Source organism: Camellia sinensis, chromosome 6 (genome assembly GCF_055761805.1).
Source record: "Camellia sinensis isolate YWXY chromosome 6, ASM5576180v1, whole genome shotgun sequence".
Lineage (NCBI taxonomy): Eukaryota > Viridiplantae > Streptophyta > Magnoliopsida > Ericales > Theaceae > Camellia > Camellia sinensis.
In genome coordinates this window covers 78,836,081-78,858,938 of record NC_138966.1, presented here as the reverse complement: position 1 = coordinate 78,858,938, position 22,858 = coordinate 78,836,081, and the positions used below count along the sequence as shown (strand labels likewise).

Here is a 22,858-nt window from a genome sequence, read left to right as displayed (position 1 = left end):
TATGTGTTGAAGAAATGTGCATCTGGTAACTTGCATTGTGCATAATCCACTATATGATTTGTCCATTTGATGACACTTCTGATTGGCAGTGAAACTTGGACCAGATCTGTTGGAATGTTATCAAATGTAATTATTTTTCTTTCTTAATGGCAGGACTATCTTGCAGCACTGGCAACAACTGACTTGGCTTATAGTGTCATCTTAGACCATACTTCTTAACAGGTATGTCCACAAGAGGCAGAGGACGAGCAGGGTATGTACCTAGACCCCATGCACCTACACCCCATGCATCCACTAAATCAGTTCGCTCATCCACTCAATCAACACCTGGACCCCATGCATCCATTAAATCAGTTCGATCATCTACACTGCACCCATTTACATCAGAATCGGTACATGAAGTTACGTCACAAGTTTCACACTCGGATACTTCTAGCACACATTGCAACACTGATGGTTTGTAAATATTTTAAGTTTATGTTTTGTTTTGGTTGGTGGTTCTCGTCTTTTCAATCTATATATTAACATGATACTTTTTCATTGTTTCTAGTAGGCACATCCAAGGGTAAGAGAGGACGTGGGAAGTCACGAAGCCTCAAATTGGCCAAGCTAAAAAATCAAGGGGTGCGATTGCCTATTCAGATTTGTAAGGTTAGTGGACGACCATATGGTGAAGCATCTGAAAAATTTACCAGTGAATTAGGGATTGTCACTAGGCAATTTGCCCCACAAAATGTGCCATCGTGGACTGATATTAGTGAAGAGGATAAAGAAACATTGGTTGCATACCTTCAGGTAAGTGGTACAATTGCTGAGATTTAGATTTCCTCTTTGCAAATTATTTTCTGGATAATTATTTTCCCAGTAAATTTCCTCTTCCCACATTATTTCATCAAGCATTTTGATAGCACTATTTGTACCATTTATTTGTTTCTGGCACAATAATTAACACGCACCATAAACAACTTTGAGGGAAGATTTTAATGTGTTTTAATTTTTTCTTGTTTGGTATGACAGGAAGGTTTTAAGTTTACCAATGAACCCTATGCTATCGAATCTATCCTCAATTTGATGCACGACCGGTATAAGAGCTATCGCCATGACCTACGACAACGCTTTAGAAGTTTCCCTACAATGGAATCTGCCCTTGCGGATCCACCCGAAAACATGGAAAAAGAGACGTGGAAGTTTTTGTGCGAAAAGTGGTCTGACAAGGACTATAAGGTAACGTTGTCAATCTTGTCTCATTTTCTGTCAAACATGATGGTTTAAATATGAAGTGCCCTAAGCTCCGTGTCATAATATGCTATGGTATGAACAGTAATTGTGTTCCTATTAGAAGTTAAATGCCGAGTTTGATGTAAAATACACATTAACTTGCAGAATGCTTGTGAATTTGTTGAATCTTTAAACAAGGAATTTTTGAAAGACTACTTTACGCATTAAAAAAAATATGCATATTTTATTTTTGTGACTATATGATTTATTATGATTGGCATGCAAAAGTTTGATTGTTGATTTTTAACTTGTGAGAGAGAGAATTAGATTTTTGTATTTTTTTTTATTCATTTTAACTTGAAATCAGGAGATAAGCATGATCATCTTAGACTTAAATGGGAATATAGCGTAATAGAGCACCGGAGAAAATTGATCCATAAAACAGACCCATTTCTACAATTTACTAACCCATTTCAACCTGCTATCTCCAATTCTATATTTCTTGTAGATGAGAAATGTTTAATAATAAAAGAAACACTTTGTACTCTGACTTATGCATTTAATAATAGGTGAGATGTGGCAAGAATAAGTTGAATTGGGAGAAGTTGAAAGTCCTCCACACTGCTGGCTCAAAGGCCTTCAGAAAAGTGCAATATGATGAGGTATTAATTATAGAATCTATAATTTATGTTTTGTAATTGTAATTGAACAACGTAATCTATATTGAGGTTTAATGTGTGCTATAAATGGCACAGCGAGACCGTGCCACTGGAGAGGAACTTGGACTTGTTGAGTTGTACAAAAAGACGCATTTTAGTGAGAAAAAAGAGGCATGGGTGCATGCTGATGCTGAGATTAGACATGTAAGACATCAATCTTTATGTACTTTCATTCCTTATATCCTTAATAAAATGTGGATGGATACTTAATTTTATCTCAACTAATGAATATTGTAGTACAAGCTTGAAAAGCGGCAAGAGAAAGCTATTGAAGAAGGATCTTGCCCGATATCTGATGAGCAACTTTCTATTGAGGTATTTGGACAAAAAGTTGGCTACATACGCGGCTTAGGGCGTGGTCGAAAGCCAAGTACAACATTATCTGGAAAACTTACCCGTGCCCAACTCGAGAGGGATAATGAGGCTGCTACAAGGGAGGCTGAAGAGCAACGAAGAATCAATGAGGAGCTGGTGGGAAGAATTCAAATCTTGGAGTCTGATCGCACGGAATACAATGCCAAAGTCGACTTCTTGATGCAGCAGATCAGTCAAAGAGTACCCTCTACTGATTCTTCTTCTTAGTAAGTCATCTTTTCAGAATGTTTAAGTAATTGATATTTGTTTCATTCAATAAATCTGATGAATCTTAGGATATTAATATGATTGGATTGCATGTATATGCTAGTACAAGTTATACATCACTGTGCTTTTAGTATCTTCTGAATTGTTTTCTTCAAGGCAGCAGCACCTGATCTGGGTCCCTTTTGATTGTTTGTGTTAAATCTGAACTGGGTTTTTGATCTTTTGTTCTGGGGATTCAGCTCTAGGTGCGTACAGGGTTAGGGTTTGATTAAGCTGACTCACGTGGGTTTTGATTTCTTTAGGTGTTTTGTGGTTTTTCAAAAATGTGGAGGGATGCTGGAACTCCTGCTGATTCTTTCTGAGGTTTGGCCCGAATGCACCGATGTTCCCAAAACCAAATTCCAAATCAAGGTTTGTTATTCTTCAAATGCTAATTGTTTTCTTTGACATACCCATGATTCAGATTTTGTTTGCAACCTTTAGGTGTTTTAATCTTTAAAAATAATTTAAGATTTTCCAAATATTCAAACATAGGGAATAAGAAAACAAGATGAGGTGTTGGTTTGCATAAGAAAATCTGTTATTTTGCATAAGCAGGGGAGTGGTGAATTATCAATTTGTGGTCTATTCCTGGCAAAACTCTATGCTAAAAGGAAAAGAACATGACACCATATTCTTCATATATTAGATGGCTATACTGATAGCATTAGCCATCATGGCAGCTGTTGCTAATTGATCATAGTTGTTGCCCCTTATCATTGAATTGTTGCGATTGATTCATACAAAAGAGTTCTATTTACCTTCTTTCAAGGGTTTTCTTTGTTCTTGGAAAGTAATTACAGAGCGAAGGCTTGTGAGATGATTGACTCAACAAATCATAGATAAGCGACATTATATTAGTTTCTCCTGGAAATTAGAAGAACACAAGGCTAAACAGAGCTTGCATAGATACTGAGTAAGCACAAACACAAAACATAAAGTAATTGTCTATATATATATTTGCATAATTACACTTTTCATAGGAGTTATTCTTTTTACTTACTGTTCTACAAGGAATTGTTTTCACTGGAGTAATGTTTGTAATTGAACTTCAGATACTACAATTGGCACATTAAATTGTAATTTATTAAATTAATCTATTATTGGATAATTTTTAATTGGTAATCTATTTGAGAATTTGGCCTATTCTGTGCAGGTCCTGCAAGCTTGCGTTGATTTAAAGCTTGGGAGCTCTCTGCTAGATTTTGAATGCCATTTTAACGAAACCATTGAGAAGAAGATGCGATGAGTTGAGTTGTTTTGTTATGTAGGTAGATATAATTCTAATAACAATCTGTTCATTGAACAGTTGAATGCTATAAACAATGCTTATAACACTAGCCTTATAAGTTGGAAATGATACTTTTGAAATCTCTGTCATATATACAATCAAGATATTACGTACTAATGAATTAGAGCATGGCATTTGTTTGTTATTGAATGCGATGAGCATTTTTTTTTTTTTTTTTTGTGTAGTTGAATTTTAATTTGGAGATGAGTGGATGGTTTGGTGATATATATTTTCTGTTTGGTTGTTGAGAAATCAAGAAAGGAATATAAGTTGATGTTCAAATTAGTATTTTTAGAATAATTGTTACAAAATCAAAAAAAAAAATTATCAAACTTTTAGAGACCAATTTTAGTTGTCTCAAAAAATATTTAATAAGCTTTTAGCCACTACTTTTATTTGTCCCAAAAATTAAAACTTTTAACCACCATTTCCCTTTGTCCTAAAAAACTAAAACTTTTACACACCCCTACCATTTGTTCCAAAAATTAAAACTTTTAGACACCAATTTGTGTTGTCGCAAAAATTAGTTTCTTTGTCTCCATAACTACCACCGTTGCCTTGGACTATAAATAGACTTTTAGAGACAAATTTTGGTTGTCTCAAAATCAAAACTTTTTGCAACCACCTATTTTTGTCTCTAAAAGTCTATTTATAGTGACAAATGCAAAATTTTGTCTCTAAAAGTCATTTTTTGACTTTTCCGGACGGGCCATTTGGGACAAACTTCGCGACGGAGGAAATTTGTTGGCTAAAGTTTTTTCCAACAAATATTACACTTTTAGGAACGGAATAAATTTGTCCCTAAAAAGCTGATTTCTTGTAGTGAAGGGATCTCCTCCATTAGAATCAAAACACATTAGGAATATAATCCTTCTATATTACAATTTTTTTTCTCAACAATGAAATTAAATGAGAGATCAATGTTGAATGGTTGATTGATCGTGTACATTAAAATGAAGTATTTGATACTAATGAAATTATCATGCAGTAATATCAAAAAATGATACCTTGTTGAATACGATTGCATATTGCAGAAGTGTGCAATTTTTTTTTTTTCTTGTTATGTTGATAATATTATATTAAAATTTTATTTTACTTGAAGGTAGAGAAGTTCAAATTTTAATTAGTGTAAAAGTTATTATTATTATTATTTTGTAGAATTTGTGCAGTTCAAATTGTTTGAGTGAGGATCTACAAAAAAAAAAATTAGAATTGCCACTGTTCACATTCACTTCATATTGTTCACAATTTAATATTTGTCTAAATAATTATTTATAAGTAGTTCTATCACTAGACAACAGCACATTTGTAAGAATAAATAATTACAATTTATAAATATAAATATATATTATTTATCATAACTATTCAAATATCTTATTTATCATATATATATATATAGGATTGACCCACTCTCATATCAAAATTTGAACTTCGCTGTCATATTAGGGCCGATGGGACTCACCACAAGTCCCCATTTAATGATCTAAACTGTTCATTTTGTAAAACATTTCGTATGGATTATTTATGAAAAAAATTAGGTCTATCCAATAATTGTAATTTTTCATTTCATCACATTTGTCTAAAAAAAAAAAAACAATAAATATGCTTTTAAAAAAAGACTATCCATTTTTATTTTCATTTTTTTGAGATAAATGCGATATAATGAAAATGTTAGGACTATTGAATAGATATAATTTATTTTATGAATGATATACACAAAAGACTCTACAAAATGAATTATTTAAATTATCGAAATAGAACTCATGGTGACCCCACGGGCCCTAACATTATGGTCAATTTCAAATTTTAAACTTGAGATAGTTATCCTATATATATTCAGTTCCAAATTGGACTCATAATTGTAAAACTACAGACCAAATCGTGAAATACAATTCACCTATTTTGAAGAACCAAGATGAAACAATTCATTAAGGAAATCAAATCAAACTATGCGTTTTGGTCTGGATTGTACTAGTTTGTGAATTTTTTTATTATTTTTTTATTTTTTCCTCAGCCCTATAGCAAAGTGTAAAAGTAAAACAACAATTCTACATACCTACTACATTTATGGATCACAATTATTTTAGGTGTGACTCACATTCCATCAACTTTTAATTTATATCATTCACCTCATTTACAAGATAAACTTTCATAGTACTCAAACATTTTTCAAAGAAAGGTAGTCTAAATTCATTCAATGTATGATCTCCGCCATTGTAATACCCCAACCCGTACTATGCTTAATTATGCACGTAATTATGTGTTTGATATGAATTTGCAAGTTTGAATGTGTGAATTATGTGAATTTGAAATAATATTTGTTGAAAGTAGGAATATCTATTACAATTGAAATTTTGAACTAAAATTGAAGGACTTAGAGACGCGATAAATGAAAACCAACTTCATAGCAATGATTAGCATGATTTTTAGAGCCATTGGTAAGATTTTGAAAAATTGCGATTCGTAATGAATAAATTAAGATTTTTGAGTTAAATATATATAACTAGCCTTTTGTTCTTCATTTGGGGGGGAAAAAGCTCAAAGTGTTAGTTAGAGAAAGATGAAGAGGAGAAAGCTAGGGATTTGAAGGGAATCAAGGGGAAAACCATAGATTAGAGTTAAGGTATGAAAATTTATATACAATTTTTGTCTCTAACTCATCCTTGTCAAGAAATCATGAAGAAATTAGGAATTTTGAGCTAGGGTTTGGAGTTGTGTAGTGACTAGGGCTAAGGCATGAAATTGGACCTTGATCTCTACACCATTGTTTGATCTGAGTTCATTTTTATGATTGATCCATGAAACAAACACTAGATGGTGCACATAAACAAGATTTGTGAGAAAATCATTCATGGATATATGTATTTTTGAATTTGTGTATGTAAACCATGAAATTGTGAAAAGATGAGACAATGAAATTGTTGTTGATGTAAGATTGATAAGTTCAATGTGGAATTACACTTGTATCATGCTTACGTATCATGATTTTAAGTGAGTTTTGCTTTGATTTGAGCTTGGAAATGAGTTTGGAGTGTTTTGCATTTTTAGCCATTTTCGGATTGTTTGAGTTTGCCCAGATCGCACGAGCGACCACGGGCTCCGCACGAGCGGAACATGAGAAAAAAAATGAGATTGCATTCTGCTTGACCCAACGCTCGAGCGGCCTAGTCACTGCACGAGTGGTCAAGGTCGGTGCACGTGTGGCCAGCTATGTTTCAGCTTATATCTAGTGACTTCAAATAAGTATATCTCCTTCATCCGGACTCTATTTTAAGTAATTCTTGAGTCTAAACTCAAGCCCTCAAAGTCTAGTTTCTAATGGTGGTGTCTTACATCCAAATTCTAAGTACACAATTAGATATGCTCAAATTAGTGAGTGTTATTGATTTCCTCTTTAACCGTTTCATGCCATTTCTTGCTATTTCCTTAAACACATGAGAGAAATTAAAGAGTGATTAGGAACGATTGAACGGTTACATAACGAATAAAATCGATTGAGTGAATTGAAGGCAATGTGTTTTGAAATGTTATGCTTGGCTATGTTTCTGCAGGTTGAGCCGTTAAAGTGGATCATCCGACCATGCACTGTGAGTAATTTCTTTGTAGCGGTATTTTCATATGAAATACTTTGCAATTGTGAAACTTATGCTTTATATAAATTATGTGTCTTGATGAGTGCTTCCGAAAGGATAAAATGTGCTTGAAATCTTCGGAGCAATTATGCTAGGGCAAGTTTTTGAAAGAATGATTTGATAAAAATGAATGAGTTTCCTTTTGAGCAATGATTATGATAAATCGGGAAAATGTACTTTGACCCTCAGTAACTTTTATTTGTCTATGATCCGTCTTAGACGTTTTGTATAAGCCAATGATCCGTCTTGGAAGTTTGTATAGATATGCTCTCATGTATATATTTTGATATACGATTGGGCCTAAGACTGTTTTGATAAATGTTGGGCACGAGGCCGTTTTGACAAATGTTGAGCCCCAAGGCCATTTTGATAAATGTTGGGCCCGAGGCTGTTTTGATATATGTTGGACCCGAGGCCGTTTTGATATATGTTGGGCCCGAGGCCATTGTGATATATGTTGGTTCCGAGGCCATTTTGATATATGATTGGGCTCGAGGTTATTTTGATAAATGTTGGGCCCAAGGCCGTTTTGTTATATGGTTGGGCCTAAGGCTGTTTGTTTATATGATTATGGATATTATGAGAACCTTATGATCATTTATTTACACTACTTTACTGTATTATTACTCATTAAGCTTCGCCCACCAAATTTTATGTATGCACATGTAGGTAATCCGCAGCATGGAGCAAACCCCTAGAGTCAGCTTCAGAAGCCATTTTGTAACCCCATCGAGTCATGCCTCCGAGATGGAGTTGTCTTTAACTCACATCACACCTTGACCTCATTTTGTTTTGCTATTATGGTCTTGAGTTTGTGAATATTATATACAAATTTTCTATGGTACTTATATTTTACTTGGGCATGTAGATGTGTGATTGTATTATGAGGTTAAATTTATAATTTTACTCATGATTGACACAACTTAATGGACTTTTCATTATTATATGCTTCCGTTTATGGCCCCATTAGTCGTAATATTTTGTATGATCGTTTGAGGCTTTCGGTAATTTAGGGACTACTAGCCGATTATGACCCAAACTTTTAGGGCAGGTTTGGGTCATGACAGCCATATATTTATAAGAGTAATATTAATGATCATGAAAAAAGTATCATAAAATGTTTCATGAAGATTTTCTATCTCTTGATTAGTGTGTAGTGTTTTATTAGACATGTAATCCAAGAGTAAAGTATTTTCATGAAACATTTCATCTTACTTTTTTCATAATCCCTAACATTACTCTACTAATAAATAAAAAACTTTGAGTAGCATATTAATTTTTGAGTAAAAAAATCTTTGGCACCTCCTAACATTGAAAATTTACGTTTGAAAATTGTATCGATTGCGTCCCAAATCCTCATTGATGTTACTAAATGTAATAATTAAATTTTATCCTCTTATGGTTTGAGCCCAAAGCACTTATGGTTCAAATATAACCAGAAAATTTTCATGTAATTTTTGAGGTAATAATTTTCAAATATAATCAAATATAATCAAAAAATTTCAAATATAATCAAATATATAGTAATTTTCTTGTAGTTATTCGGGAGATTAGGGTAGGGACATATGTTGCTTTAAAATTTGAATCTCATATTGAGATTACAAAGGGTATATTGAAATATTCAAGTTTATTTTGAATGTAGATCTTACTATAATTGAATTTAATATCAGTCATTTAATAATTTTTTTTGTAAATCATTTTATGATTGATTCTTTATTCTTAACATTTTTGTTATTTTTTAGGGCATTACTATTCAAATCTAAAAATTAGAACCAATTTTTGTAAAGTTAGATATATAAAATTAGATTAAGGATCATCTCTTGTTAAATTTTTGTGTGCTTCTGTTTCATACCATTTACACCGTTGAATTATGTAAAAATTTAGGCATAGTCTAAAGATTGTGAGTGTTTTAAGACACAATGATAGAAGAATTTGAGACTGAAAATCTCATGTCACAAAATAAAATCGCAAAAAAAATATATATTAATAACATACATATCAATATGATAGTGTCCAACTTTAGTAAATATAATTAATTAGGATATCACTAAATAAGAATACTTTTGGTCGGATGACCCCATAAAAATATTAATGAAAATTTTAAATATATAAAAAATTTATACCAAAATTTTAACTAAAATGATGTAGCAATAAAATTTGTTTATATTGTGAACCATATAATGTTTTTGTTTTTTTTTTAGTTAGCCAAGTGTTCAATAAGTGACTAGGATAAGAACAGGCACTTGAGGCACAGTTCACTGCAACATTTTCCCAGTAGAGGCCAACTTCAAGGGCTTCCCCAGTACAAGTGACCCTGCTAATATAGAAGTTTACAAGAGTTACAACTGTGAATGAATGGAAAAATAATGCGTTGTTTTTTTTTTTTTTTTATGTTGTTTTTTCTATTTGTTGAGTTTAGAGGGTTTTTGAGTAGTAGCATTTGTTTGGTTGCTAAGAAAGTGAAGAAATTGGGGAATGTTGTTGAGGTAATAATGTTTGGTTGGCATTTTGGAATTACTTGTCTTGTTTATTTATGCATGTTCTTGGCAACAAAGAGGAAGGAAAAAGAAAAAAAGAGAGTAGAAAATACTACCAGTTTAGTCCCATTGGAAGTAGTTGGGGGAAGAAAAAAAATCACAACACTAGAATATAAGAATATAAGAATCTGGATTTGGCATTAGAAATGAATAGAGGTCTGAAAAAAGCTCAGGCTCAAGACAACAAGACTTGTTTCCCTAGTTGATGAACCAAGCATGAGCCTGATTTGCATGGTCATTTAGCAAACAAGCTCTCAGCTCAGCATGCTCATGAAAAGTACTAGTAAGTAGGTAGTGAAATGAGGTTCTATATGTGTACATATACATGTAGTGAATTTTTATTTACATGTATGTTTCGATAATGAAGTTTCTATATATGTTATTCACTTGTTTGTCTATCCACGTTCATCCAGAGAGAAGGGGATAAAAAATAGTATCTAGTCAATCCATGTCTGTCTACTACAATTGCTTTGCTCTCTTTCTATGTTTAGTCTTTTTTATCCTTCTAGTTGAATGCGTATTGATTCAAACATGGCAATTCAGCTGAGCTTGAACACGCCTCCATAGATTCACCCCGAACTTGTGCTAAGCTAAAACACAACTCCAAACTAGGTTGAATTACTAAATGCTCTATTCAACTCAGTTCATCTATAAAGCCTTGTCGGAATGCCATGTAAACCAAAAAAACACTAGTTCTATCACACCAGCCATAACAAATTTATTGATTAAATCAAAAGAACATATTTATTTCAGTATGATTAAAATAATCTTGAATTCCTAACCCAGTAAGAGATAGAAACAGAAAAAATATTTACAAAAAAAAAAAATTGTCAATTCCCTTTGTTACTGTGCACACACACAAAGTTTCTGCTACCTCTAAGTTCTTTTCATATAGGGAATTGTTAATCCTTGGAATGCATATTGATAATGATGCATTGTGAGAGTAGACACTGATTTTAGTACTTGCATTCAATTATGTGATACTACAAATCTTTGTTTTTGCACTCTAATTTTATGTTACCAACTTCTAGTTTGGATTGGCCTAATAGCAAATGAATGATGACACATCTAATACCTAGAAATCAATTTATAGAACCATATTGGCCTTTTCTTAGCCATTTAGAAGAATCACATGTTCAAGATATTGGAATTTAAGGATAATGTCTTTGTTCTGGCATATATTTTGACAGATTTTTGACTCTTTTTTTTTTTTTTTTTTGATAAAGAGGCCTTGGTTTGAGAGAAGTCCCTGGTGTTTGTTTTCTTCAGATGGGTTTTTGGTGCTTGCTTCAAATTTCTATTCAATTTATGTCTTTTTATATGTTTGACAAAATGTCAAAACTAAACACTTCATTTGTAGTGTATACATGTTCCTCTTGACCCTACAATCAACAAAGATAATAGCTGGATGTTACTTGTAACCCAATTTGTGAAAGTAATGATACAATATTATTTTGGGGGGGCTTTCCATTTTCTAAAAGGGTGATGTGCTCCATGTAACAGGTGATTCTTACAATTGTGGAGAAAGAATAGACACTTCTAAGTTTGGGGCTAATCCTAGAGGAATGGAGGAATAGTTTCTAGTCCTGCATATCGTTGCAAGAAATGCCCGAGAGTTGTTGCATTGCAAGAGAATAGTTTCTAGTCTTACATATAGTTCCAAGGATTTTCTCTCCAACACATTGAAATAGCTTCCAAACTAGTAGGTTTTAATGCTAACAACGAGGAATTCCTTGATGAAAAGTATAAGAAGCTTCGCTGTGACATTGCTCTGCTTTCTCATGATAGCGACGATTATCGGTTGATTGACATTGTAACTTGATATGTCAATTTTTGGAAACTTTGAATTTGGAAACTTCTTAAAAGCATTTTGGAAACTTTGAGTTTGGAAACTTTGAACATACTCTGAGCTATATACTCAGTAGAGCATCCACACCAGCTTCTTCAAAATTGTAGTCAAATTATAGCTAAAAAAGCTATTTTACTATTTGAGCTAGTCACCTCTTTAGTACTTACTGCATCAAACTCTTTATTTTAACTTAATGTTATTAAAATATTATTTTCTTATTGTTTTTGTTATTCTTTCTTTTTTTATTAAATTGATGAGTTGCCAGCCAAACAATTCTTAAAAAATGCAAAAAAAAAAAGATTGGCCGTTGACCGGCCAGACGTCCAGGCGAACATCCAGTAACACTAATCTTCATGTTGTAGTGATGAATAGTACCTCTCTTGTTGCAGCGAGATATTGTAGCACTCGTTAATTAGCGACATAGTGTAGCGAGACTGATGAAGGTCCATTTTTGATGAACAGTATCACTAATTTAGCTGAAAAACAATTTTAGCTAATTTGATACAGATGCTCTTATGATTTGGGAATAGAGTGTCTTTGATGTGTGGATGCCAATTTTTTATTTTTTTATTTTTTATAATTGGATGACATTTAATTTTTGTGCATTTTTAGCTATCCTAACTTTGATTTTTAGCCACGAAAAGGTGTTGTAGAGAGTTATTTGTCTTTTAAAAATGTCATTGTCGTTAAAAATGCCATTATTTTGTTTTTCGTAACAAAATTGAGACATTTTGTGACGAAGTATTAGCAACCAAATGTTCAGTCTTGTAAAATCAAACATTTTGTGACAACATAAAATTGGTCGCTAATTGTCATTTTCAGCGATACTTTCAAAAATTTGTCGCTAAAGACTTTTATGGACGCACTTATAGTGACTTTTTTAGTGACGAATTTAACTTTGTCACAAAAATCATTTAGAGACCAAAATAATGGTTTTAGGGACCAAAATAATTAGTCACTAAAAGTCTTATATGTTGTAGTGATTTATTGTATTTTAATCTAATTTTAATTTAATTGTATTTTAGTTCGCAATTAATCCTAAATTCTTAATTATTTATTGTAATTCTTAACATGTTAATTTAATTATATTTTAGATCAATTCTTAATTATTATTTATTTTATATTTTTATTTAAATATATCTTTAATCAATATTTCATTATATTTTATATTTTAGATCAATCATTAATTATATTTTATTTTATTTTATTTTAATTAACATATTAATATAATTTTAGGTTTGAAAAGAATGGAGGTAAAATTTTATTTTTATTGTATTAATTTTACTTTATTTTTTCAGAAAATGAAACTAATGGGTTGTGTGATACACAACCCACTAGTTTGGATAGAAAAACTAACAGTGATACTTTAGTCCAACATTAAATGGAAGCTTTCTCACTATATTTGAACCATACGAGATAAAGTACTTTCAGCCCCAAATTACAAAGGGGTAAAATGAATTTAATCCAATTTTTTTTGTCTGCCAAAATTATGCTTGATATATCTGTATTGCCCTTCCTGAGTTTACAAATTATAGATATTCTTTGAAATTTAACAAAACCATACGAACATTCCTAATACTTAGAATATGAGGTGGTACCCATGATTTTTATCCCTAATTTTGTATGCAGCTATGGCATATTTTTCCGCACCGACTAAATTAGATCGAATTAGCATTTGATATCATGGGATTCTCTTTTCTTAGAACTGCTAATATCATGGGATTCTCTTTTCGTGGTGTATAATAGTTCATATTTTAATTGGCCTGGGATTATGAAAGCTATTGAAAAGGTCCTATCATTTTGTGATTTAGTTAAGGATTGTTGTCTGGCTATGAACTTTTTGAGTTGGGATTTTTTTAGTTTGCGATTAAAAAGTTCTTTTGGGTGGACTTTTGTAAGAAAAAAAAAAAGTGAAATGATTATAATTTAAATATAATATTTTATCATATTGACTTATTTAGCCTATTTTGTCTTTTGTGCTTTTTTTAGTTCAAAAAGCAAATGCCAAATGACCTCCCCGAGATTTGGTGAACTTGCATAAACCTCCCTTTAAGTTTCTTAAATGACTTAAACCTCCCTTGAGATTTAGTTTGCAATTGCACTAACGTCCCCTAAGGTTTAATAAAAGGTTTAGAAATCTCCCTTTAAGATTTAGTTTTCAAGTATATTGACCTCCCTTGAAGTTTAATGAAATTACAGAAACCTCCCTAAAGTTTCTAGAGTGACAGAAACCTCCTCCTATGAGGTTTAGTTTTTTTATTATAGATTCTTTTTTTTTTTTTTGGTTACATTATCATAAAAAAATAAAAAAATAAATAAAATAAAAAACAAAAAAATGCTGACATTATTAAATAATTTAATTATATTTTTAACATTGTAATTTTTTATCATGAGGTTTAATTTTTATTATAGATTCCTATTGGTGTTTAGTTTTTTAATATTGTATTTTTGTTAAATCACCAAACTTCCCCAATAAAACATATATAAATAAATTATTAAAAAATACATACATATATATATATATATATAATAAAATACAATAATTTAACAGAAATTATGCATATATAATTAAACCCAATAGGAATTATATATGTATGCATCTTTTTAACATAAATGATATATATTTAATTAAACCCCAATAATAATTATATATATATATATATATATATGTGTGTGTGTGTGTGTGTGCAATTTTTAATATTGTATTTTTTTTAATTTTATATATATATATATATATATACACAGTTCTTATTGGGGTTTTTGGATAAAAGATGCATACATAATCAACAATAATTATAAGCATACTAAATAATTAGACACTATTTTAAAGGGTAAAATTATAAATTTAATTAAATTATTTAATGACATCAAAATATTCTGTTACTTTTTTTTCGATGCTAGGGAGTTTTTGATAAAAGAGGCACCCTCAATCAACAGTAATTGAAGGCATAATAATATAATTAAATTATTCTTAAATTAATATGATCAAACATGGGTTGTTATATCTTTGAATTAAATTCATATTACAAAAAATGAATGGTTATTTTTAAAATTATATTTTTCATTCATTTTTTCTTAAATAAATATGACTCAAATATATATCTATCGATATCTAATCATCTTGATTTTTGCATAAATATCTTACTCAATGAGTCCAAAAAAGTGACCTCTTTGGATAATCGTTCGATTTCAAAATGGATCTACCCAGCCTAAACGCTCTCTCAAGTTGAGATGACAATTTGAGAGAAGTCAGACCCAAAATTGAAACATATATAAAAATAAATAAATAAATAAATTTAGAATCATCTAAATTAATATATTTTTTAATTTTTTACAAAAAAAATAAAAAATACGAAATGTAATAGAAAAATGATATGACCCAAATAAAATTAAAAAAAATGTGTTATTCTAACACATTCCAAACAACGCCTATGGAAGTCACTAATGAGGAAAACCTTTTTAGTCCATACATTCTTTTTGTATTTCATAAGATACCTCCAACAACACTATAAGCTAAGAAACTTAGAGATTGCTTGGACCATGTCCCTCACCCTTTCTCTTTTTTATTTCTTGTCTTACTCTCCCATAATTAATTTTATACTTACATGGTCCCAAAAAAGATTTTGTCTTGTTATCAAGTAAAGAGATGATGTAACATAAAATAAGTTAAAAGTTGACTTTTAATTTTTAGTCATCTTCCCGACCACTATCTGACCAATGGACCACTATGCTATATACGTTGGTTTCATCAATTTTTATTTATTTATTTATTTTTATTTTTTTGGTAGACAATCAATTTGTGTATATTGGACGCTTACTAGAGTAATATTCATATATGAAAATAATTGAATATATCCACGGAATTTTTTATTTTTTTTTTTAAATGAAGAAGTAACCTAACCAGTCCAACTTCATACATAAACTCATGGAGCTCCCAATTTCAGGAGAAAATTATCCCATCATGGAGCTCTTACTTTCAACCTCTTTCTCACCAAAACATGGACCCCAACTTCTGCTCCTATGTCGTCCTGTCTTTTTCTCCTTCATTTTTTTATGGGTTACGCTAATAAGGAGGAAATAAATGTAGTTTAATTATTTATTTATAGAGTGGTACCCTATTTGGAATGTGATTGCATGGCTAATCACAACATGGGTGTGAGTTGTGAGTTCGGTACAGTACGTGCAAGCACAGTAAATTAGGAACATCACTCCTAATTTTTTATGCTTTATTTGGTGAATTGGAATGAGATAGAATAAAATTATCATTTCCTTATAAAATAAGGATTGAGCTTGGGTGTGCATTGAATATGGTATGCAACTTTATTATTTATTTATTTATTTATTTATTTTAGTTACACATTTCTCTAATTTTAATTACACATTTTTGTGATTTTAGTTACACATTTTTGTGATTATTGTTATACATTGATGACCTGTTGTTTGCACCCATTTTTATAAAATTCCTATCGACAGGTGGATTAATCCGATGATGACATGTGGCAGTAAAGTCAAAATGAAGTCTTTCAGCAGTCAAGGGGCTACATGGTGTGAAGGAATTGATCATGTGCATCAATTGGCTGAGAGGGTCATGAGCTAGTTATGCATTGGTTCATTGGCTTGGTGGACTGATTTATAGGGAACCATATTTGTGAATTGGAAAGCTTTCCTTTGTCGATCATCCTTATTAATTGAAGGGAAATTGTGTGATGATGTGGTTGGAGGTTTAAAAGCGGTGTTGGGTCAAAGATAAAGGGTTAAAGAAGCAAAGGGTGTTGCAAGCAGTTATGGGCCTTAGTAAAATGTTTTCCTTTGTCAAAGATAGTGCTAAAGGTCATGGGAGATATGTGGCAGCATTGAAGAAGTTGGTTTTGCTTCAAAAAGAGGAACCAAAGAAGGTTTGAAGGTTCAAAAAGGCCAAAGCAGTTTTGAGCAGTTAAATGAAAGTGGCCTGTTGATTTGAAGGATCATGGGACAGTGGCTAAAAAGAAGGAAGGCATGGCTAAGATTTGGGCATTATAAAGGCAGTAAAGAAGCAAGAGAGAAGGACAATCAACAACACAGAATTAGTTTAGACTTAGCATAATCTAGGAGTAGCTTTCTTAGTTTAGGAGTAGTTTTTTCTATAATTCGTATCATTGTAAACTTCTGTGAACTTTCGTAGTTTCATCTTGGAATTGCTTTTTGTTTACTTTGTTTGCTTTGTAACTGATTAATTGTTCTAGAAAAATCCTCATTCCTTTGAGGCATTTGAATCAATTACACAATTGCCTGGTTATCCTTGTTTAATTGTTTGGTTTAAATTGTTGTTTAATCCCTGTCGATTGAGAATAACTATAATTTTTACTAACAATTTTTGGCAAGCTCGATAGGACCACATCCTAATTTGGAACAATGGAAAAGACAAGGCACCAAAGCCAAACAAGTGGCCCTTCTATACTGCCTAGTAGCAGTTTGGTTTTACAATTGAAGGAGGCTCTTACATCTCTTTCAGTTGAGAAAAAATAAGTACTGGTTGGTGAGTTAAGAAGTGTTATTGATGATTTTTCTAGAGGGCAATGTCACACAAGGGTGGAGGTCCACAAGACACCTTCAAATGTTGGTGTTGCTACACCAATTGTCACGAATGCAAAAAAAACAAAGGCCATGAGAATCAAAATTTCATGGCAAGGGGGCAATTTCACAAGGAAGAAATATTTTTTGGATTTTTAAAAAATATCTCTGATCCATTAAAAAATCAGCCCTTTGTTGCAACTCTTAATTCAAAGAGTAATGCAAACAATTTGGTTAAAAAATGTGATCTTAAGCCAACCATGGCTGAAAATTATGAATAATCAAATGTTCATGACCTTGAAATCTTTGACATTGTTCAAGATGTGAAGTGTGAGTTTTTAATGCCACCTTATGCTATGGCTTTTATTATTCAAGGTATTTTTTGGATTTGTAGATCACATCAAAGTTTGTTCTTTATGAAATGGCTAACTAGAGAACAAAGTTCAGAAAGTTATAGAAATATATTACCAATTGTAATTTCTTGATTAACCAATTTCGAAGTACCAATTACTAAAACAATCTAATGTCCCAAATATTTGCTTTATGGTTTAGATTGTCTGTCGACATTGGAAGGTTATTGTGCTCCAACTAATAGGCCAATTCTTGCTGAAGTATTTCTATGGTTTAAACACTTGGTTCATGCATTGCTCTTTCGATTGTGTAAATACACTTTCAATTGAAGTAATCTAGTACCAATTTAAAAACTCATACATGGTCTACATGGACTACATTTGTGAAGGATGCACAGCATATTTATAATACGGCCTTTGGTGGCTATCTTATTAACATGTGCTTATAATAATCATTTTTTGTTGGTTAGTAAAAAAAAATGTATTTTGGTGATGCTTTTTTGACAAATCAATTTTATATACAACTCTTCAAGAATTCGAGTCTTCTCATTCTTAAAGAGTTGGGAGGGGTATTGTTTGCACCCATTTTCATAAAATTCCTATCGACAGGTGGATTAATCGGATGATGACACATGGCAATGAAGTCTTTCAATAGTCAAGGGGCTACGTGGTGTGAAGGAATTGATCATGTGCATCAATTGGTTGAGAGGGTCATGAGCTACTTATCAATTGGTTAATTGGCTTGGTGGACTAATTTACAGGGGACCATATTTGTGAATTGGAAAGTTTTCCTCTGTCAATCATCCTCATTAATTAAAGGGAAATTGTGCGATGATGTGGTTGGAGGTAAAAGCAGAGTTGGGTCAAAGATAAAGGTTTAAAGAAGCAAAGGACGTTGCAAGCAGCTATGGACCTTAGTAAAATGTTTTCTTTTGTCGAAGATAATGCTAGAGATCATGGAGGACATGTGGCAGCATTGAAGAAGTTGGTTTTGCTTCAGAAAGAGGAACCAAAGAAGGTTTGAAGGTTCTAAAAGGCCAAGGCAATTTTGATTAGTTGAATGAAAGTGGCCTGCTGATTTGAAAGATCATGGGACAATGGCTAAAAAGAAGGAAGGCATGGTTGAGATTTGGGCAGTATAAATGCAGTAAAGGAGCAAGAGAGGAGGATGATCAACGACACAAAGAACTAGTTTTAGACTTAGCATAATCTATGAGTAGCTTTCTTAGTTTAGGAGTAGTTTCTTCTATAATTCGTATCCTTGTGAACTTTTGTGAACTTTAGTAGTTTTATCTTGGAATTACTTTTTGTTTACTTTGTTTGCTTTATAACTGATTAATTGTTTCAAAGAAATCTTCATACCTTTGAGGCATTTGAATCAATTACACAGTTTCCTGGTTATCCTTGTTTAATTATTTGGTTTAAATTATTGTTTAATCCCTGTCGATTGGGAATAAACATAATTTTTACTAACACCTGTTAAATAGGTCAATTTATAGGTAAACCATATTAAAATAATAGATTATATTATATAGTCACAAACATACATAAGTCTTCTCACAAAAATATGTAAGTTCATACAAATTCGTGTGAGTGTACACATAAAATCTTTCACGTAAGGCACTCACAAAAACACATAAGTTCAATACAAATTCACGTAAATAATCTCATAAAAGTTTTAAAAATCACAATAAATTTTCATGAACTCACATAAGTCATACACGTATAAGTTAACATAAATTCGCTATAAGTGAACTCATAAAAGTTTTGAAAATCACAAAATGACGTAAGTTGGCATGAACTGGCATAAGGTATCTCACAAAAACATGTAAGTCAACAAAAATTCGCCATAAGTGAAGGCATACAAAATCATGTAATTAAGTTTCCACGAACTCACATAAGTCATCTCACAAAAATGCGTAAATTTAACACAAATTCGCATAAGTAATCTAATAAAAAATTTTAAAATCACAATATCACATAAGTTTTCACTAGCACACGTAAGTCATCTCACAAAAAAAACGTAAGTTAACACAAATTCACATAAGTTATCTAATAAAAGTTTTAAAAATCACAATGACCTAAGTTTCACGAATTCATGTAAATCATCTCACAAAAACACATGAGTTAACACAAATTCGCCGTAAGTAAACTCATAAAAGTTTTGAAAATCATAAAATCACATAAGTTTTTACGAACTTACGCTAGTCATTACACAAAAACGCATAAGTTTAACATAAATTCATATAAATCAACTCATAAAATTACATAAGTTTTTACGAATTGATATAAAATATTTAATTACGTAATGTAAAATGGTTAATTATTAAATATTTTTGAATAATGTAAAAATAACCATTATCTTGGCATTATCTTTAGATTCTACGACTGTTGGATCAGTTTTCCAGATTAGAAGATCAAACACATAACTAGGAGAATATGGTGGATTCAGCTACTGGTGAAAGCCATTGGTCTACTTTAGTAGGCTCTCTCACACCAACAACATTGGGTTGTATGGCTTCTCGAAAATCACTAGAAATCACAAGGATAGAGATACACTGATTAATGGTCAAGTCACACATTATTTGTGAAAAAAAATTACATTAACCTCCTTTTAAGATTAGGAGAAATACAAATCCATCACAAGATAATACAATGTTGGTAAATTATATTGACCTCTAAGATATGAAGAAAATAGAACAAGCCTTATAATATATATATTTCAATATAAAAAATATAACATTATTTTTCAATTAATATGACTAACGAATTATTAATAAAAAGCGGATTAACTGTTATGTAAATTAAAATCTTAATAAAACTCAATGTCTGTCATCTTAAACAAACAAAAAAATCACTTGTCACATATAATACATTGTTGGTAAATTACATTGACCTTTTTCTAAAAGTCTTACAGTATACATTTTAGTATACAAAAGATAACATTATCAATATGACTAACGAATTATTGATAAAAATAAAATTTAAATGTAATACAAATTAAAATTTTAAGAAAGTTTAATATTTAAAATCTTAATCTCAATATAATTATAATAAAAATATAAGAATTACTTATTTTTCTCAAATTGTAATTTACCTTATATTGCTCAAAGGATGTGCATCCCTGCACAACAACCACCCCAAATCGTGTTAACTAAAGCACCCATTACGTCCACACATACAAGAAACAGTTCTCACCAAGTTACTTGTTTATTGTGATTTTCTATAATTTGAAAATTAATAATAAAAAATATAAATTAAAAGAAGAGTAAATTATTGAAAAATCCAACCTAAGGATGGTATAAGGCATTAGGTCCAATGAATATTTTTTCATTAGTGAGAGGTTCACCATTTGTGAAATAGTTTAGTGAGAAGTCCTATTGTTTGTTTTACATGACATTTTATTTCTAATTTTATCTCTTAATTTATATATATGTTCAAATTATTTTTTATTTGTTCAAATTTATATCTATATGTTCAAATTATTTTTTACCTGTTTAAATTTATATCTATATGTTCAAAATTTTTGAATATATGTTGAATTTTTTCCCCTTATCTGTTCAAATTCTATTTTTGGTACAATTTTTTTTTTCTATCTATTGAAATACCAAGACAAACAAACAAAGAGACGAACCAAATTCTATTTGCTGAAATACCAACCCAAACCAAACCCTATATATTCAAATTTTTTATCTATCTGTTCATTATTCTCTCTATCTCTCTCTTTCTCGCTCCTCATCTGTTCAACACAAGAACAAAAAAAAAAAATTATAATCTGTTGCACTCGGTTTCATCATCATCATCATCATCAACAACCACCGGAAAAAAACAAAAAAAAAACCCTATATATGAAGTGACACAAATTTGAACCTAAACATCATTAATTTCTCGGAACTGATCAACATCAACAACTTGCTCATGAGATTGTGGATCTCTGATACTTACGTTAGTCGAAGAAAGTAGCCGGCAAAAGTGTAATTTGACGAGCATCGCCGCCGCCATCACTGCCAATCTCGACTAGGGGATTCCATTGAGATCAGTGGTGAGGGAGTCCCAGAGAATGTTCGAAAATGAGGGAGAACTACACACAAGGAGAGAGTCACCATGGAGATGACGGAGCAACTTCCGCCCTCGAAGATGAAGAATTGAGCGACATTGACGCAATAGTGGGTGGCAACCTGGCGACCGGTGGCGTGCCAGACGACAAGGAGCTTGGAGGAGATAGTGGTGGTCGCTGCGGAGCTTGACGGACAGGAAGACGAGGATGATTATGTGTGAGAGAGAGAGAGAGAGAGAGAGAGAGATATGAACGATTTGGTTTGGTTTGGTTAGGTTAGGGTTTGGTTTAGGAAAATATATATATATATATATATATATATGAAGAGTTTGATCATTCTTTAAAAACTTATCGTTGTGAATAAAATATTTTAGAATGTAAATCTTTAGACAAATAAAATTCAAAATTAAATTTATAGACCGAGTGCTCTTTCCAACTTTTTAATAATTGTTTTTTATTTTAACTTATTTAAATTATTTATATCTCACGAGTTAAAAGCAAAAATATATAAAACAATAACATGAATTCCAAAAAATAAAAAATCATAAATAGTCAAATGTGTTGATGCAAAAAAACATGACTCATTTGGAAAGCAAAAACTATTAAGACATCCTGCAACGTTTCTATGCCTTTCAGTTTTCAGTCTTCTTCAACCAACACTTGGAACAGAACCACACTCAAAATACCACATGAATCGGAGAATGTTTTCATCAAAAATATTAAGGCTGAATAGTGAAAATAGTAAGAGATGCAAGAAAGTTAAATTTTACATACAATCCATATCAGTATTGTAACTTTGTTCAGTTTATTACGAAAAAAAATACATATAAAAAATAAAATAAAAAATTATCTTCCATGAAAGTAGTTTACTGTTTTCTTTTTTTCTTTGTCATGCTAACTGTTAACTTCCTCAAAAAATTCATATTAACCAAATGCATCTTCCTTGTCTTTCACTTCACTTTCCATTATATTTTAATGTGGCTTGCAAAAGACCAAGGGTTGGCATAGTAGAGATGATATGCTCCCTCGCTGAG

General features: G+C 31.3%; 1 protein-coding gene across 3 annotated transcripts; it reads left to right on the top strand.

Annotated features, from left to right (window-relative positions):
* The first annotated feature begins 155 nt into the window (after positions 1 to 155).
* Positions 156 to 3,999, top strand: LOC114284513 (uncharacterized). 3 transcript variants are annotated; one of them, XM_082874051.1, is made up of 8 exons: positions 156 to 456; positions 551 to 795; positions 1,018 to 1,224; positions 1,788 to 1,880; positions 1,974 to 2,081; positions 2,175 to 2,518; positions 2,822 to 2,930; positions 3,715 to 3,999. In XM_082874051.1, coding segments are annotated over exons 1-7 (1,230 nt in total). In that variant the 5' UTR covers positions 156 to 224; the 3' UTR covers positions 2,823 to 2,930; positions 3,715 to 3,999. The 3 variants fall into 3 exon arrangements, with proteins under 3 accessions (XP_082730177.1, XP_082730178.1, XP_082730179.1); XM_082874052.1 differs by having other exon boundaries at positions 2,822 to 3,474; XM_082874053.1 differs by having other exon boundaries at positions 157 to 456; positions 554 to 795.
* Positions 4,000 to 22,858: the final 18,859 nt, after the last annotated feature.

Excerpts from the sequence above, each read along its gene's own strand:
- LOC114284513 (XM_082874051.1), top strand. The coding sequence starts at position 225 with ATGTCCACAAGAGGCAGAGGACGAGCAGGGTATGTACCTAGACCCCAT. Across the intron at positions 1,225-1,787 it reads GGTCTGACAAGGACTATAAG|GTGAGATGTGGCAAGAATAA; the intron begins GTAACGTTGTCA and ends ATTTAATAATAG. Across the intron at positions 2,082-2,174 it reads CTGATGCTGAGATTAGACAT|TACAAGCTTGAAAAGCGGCA; the intron begins GTAAGACATCAA and ends TGAATATTGTAG.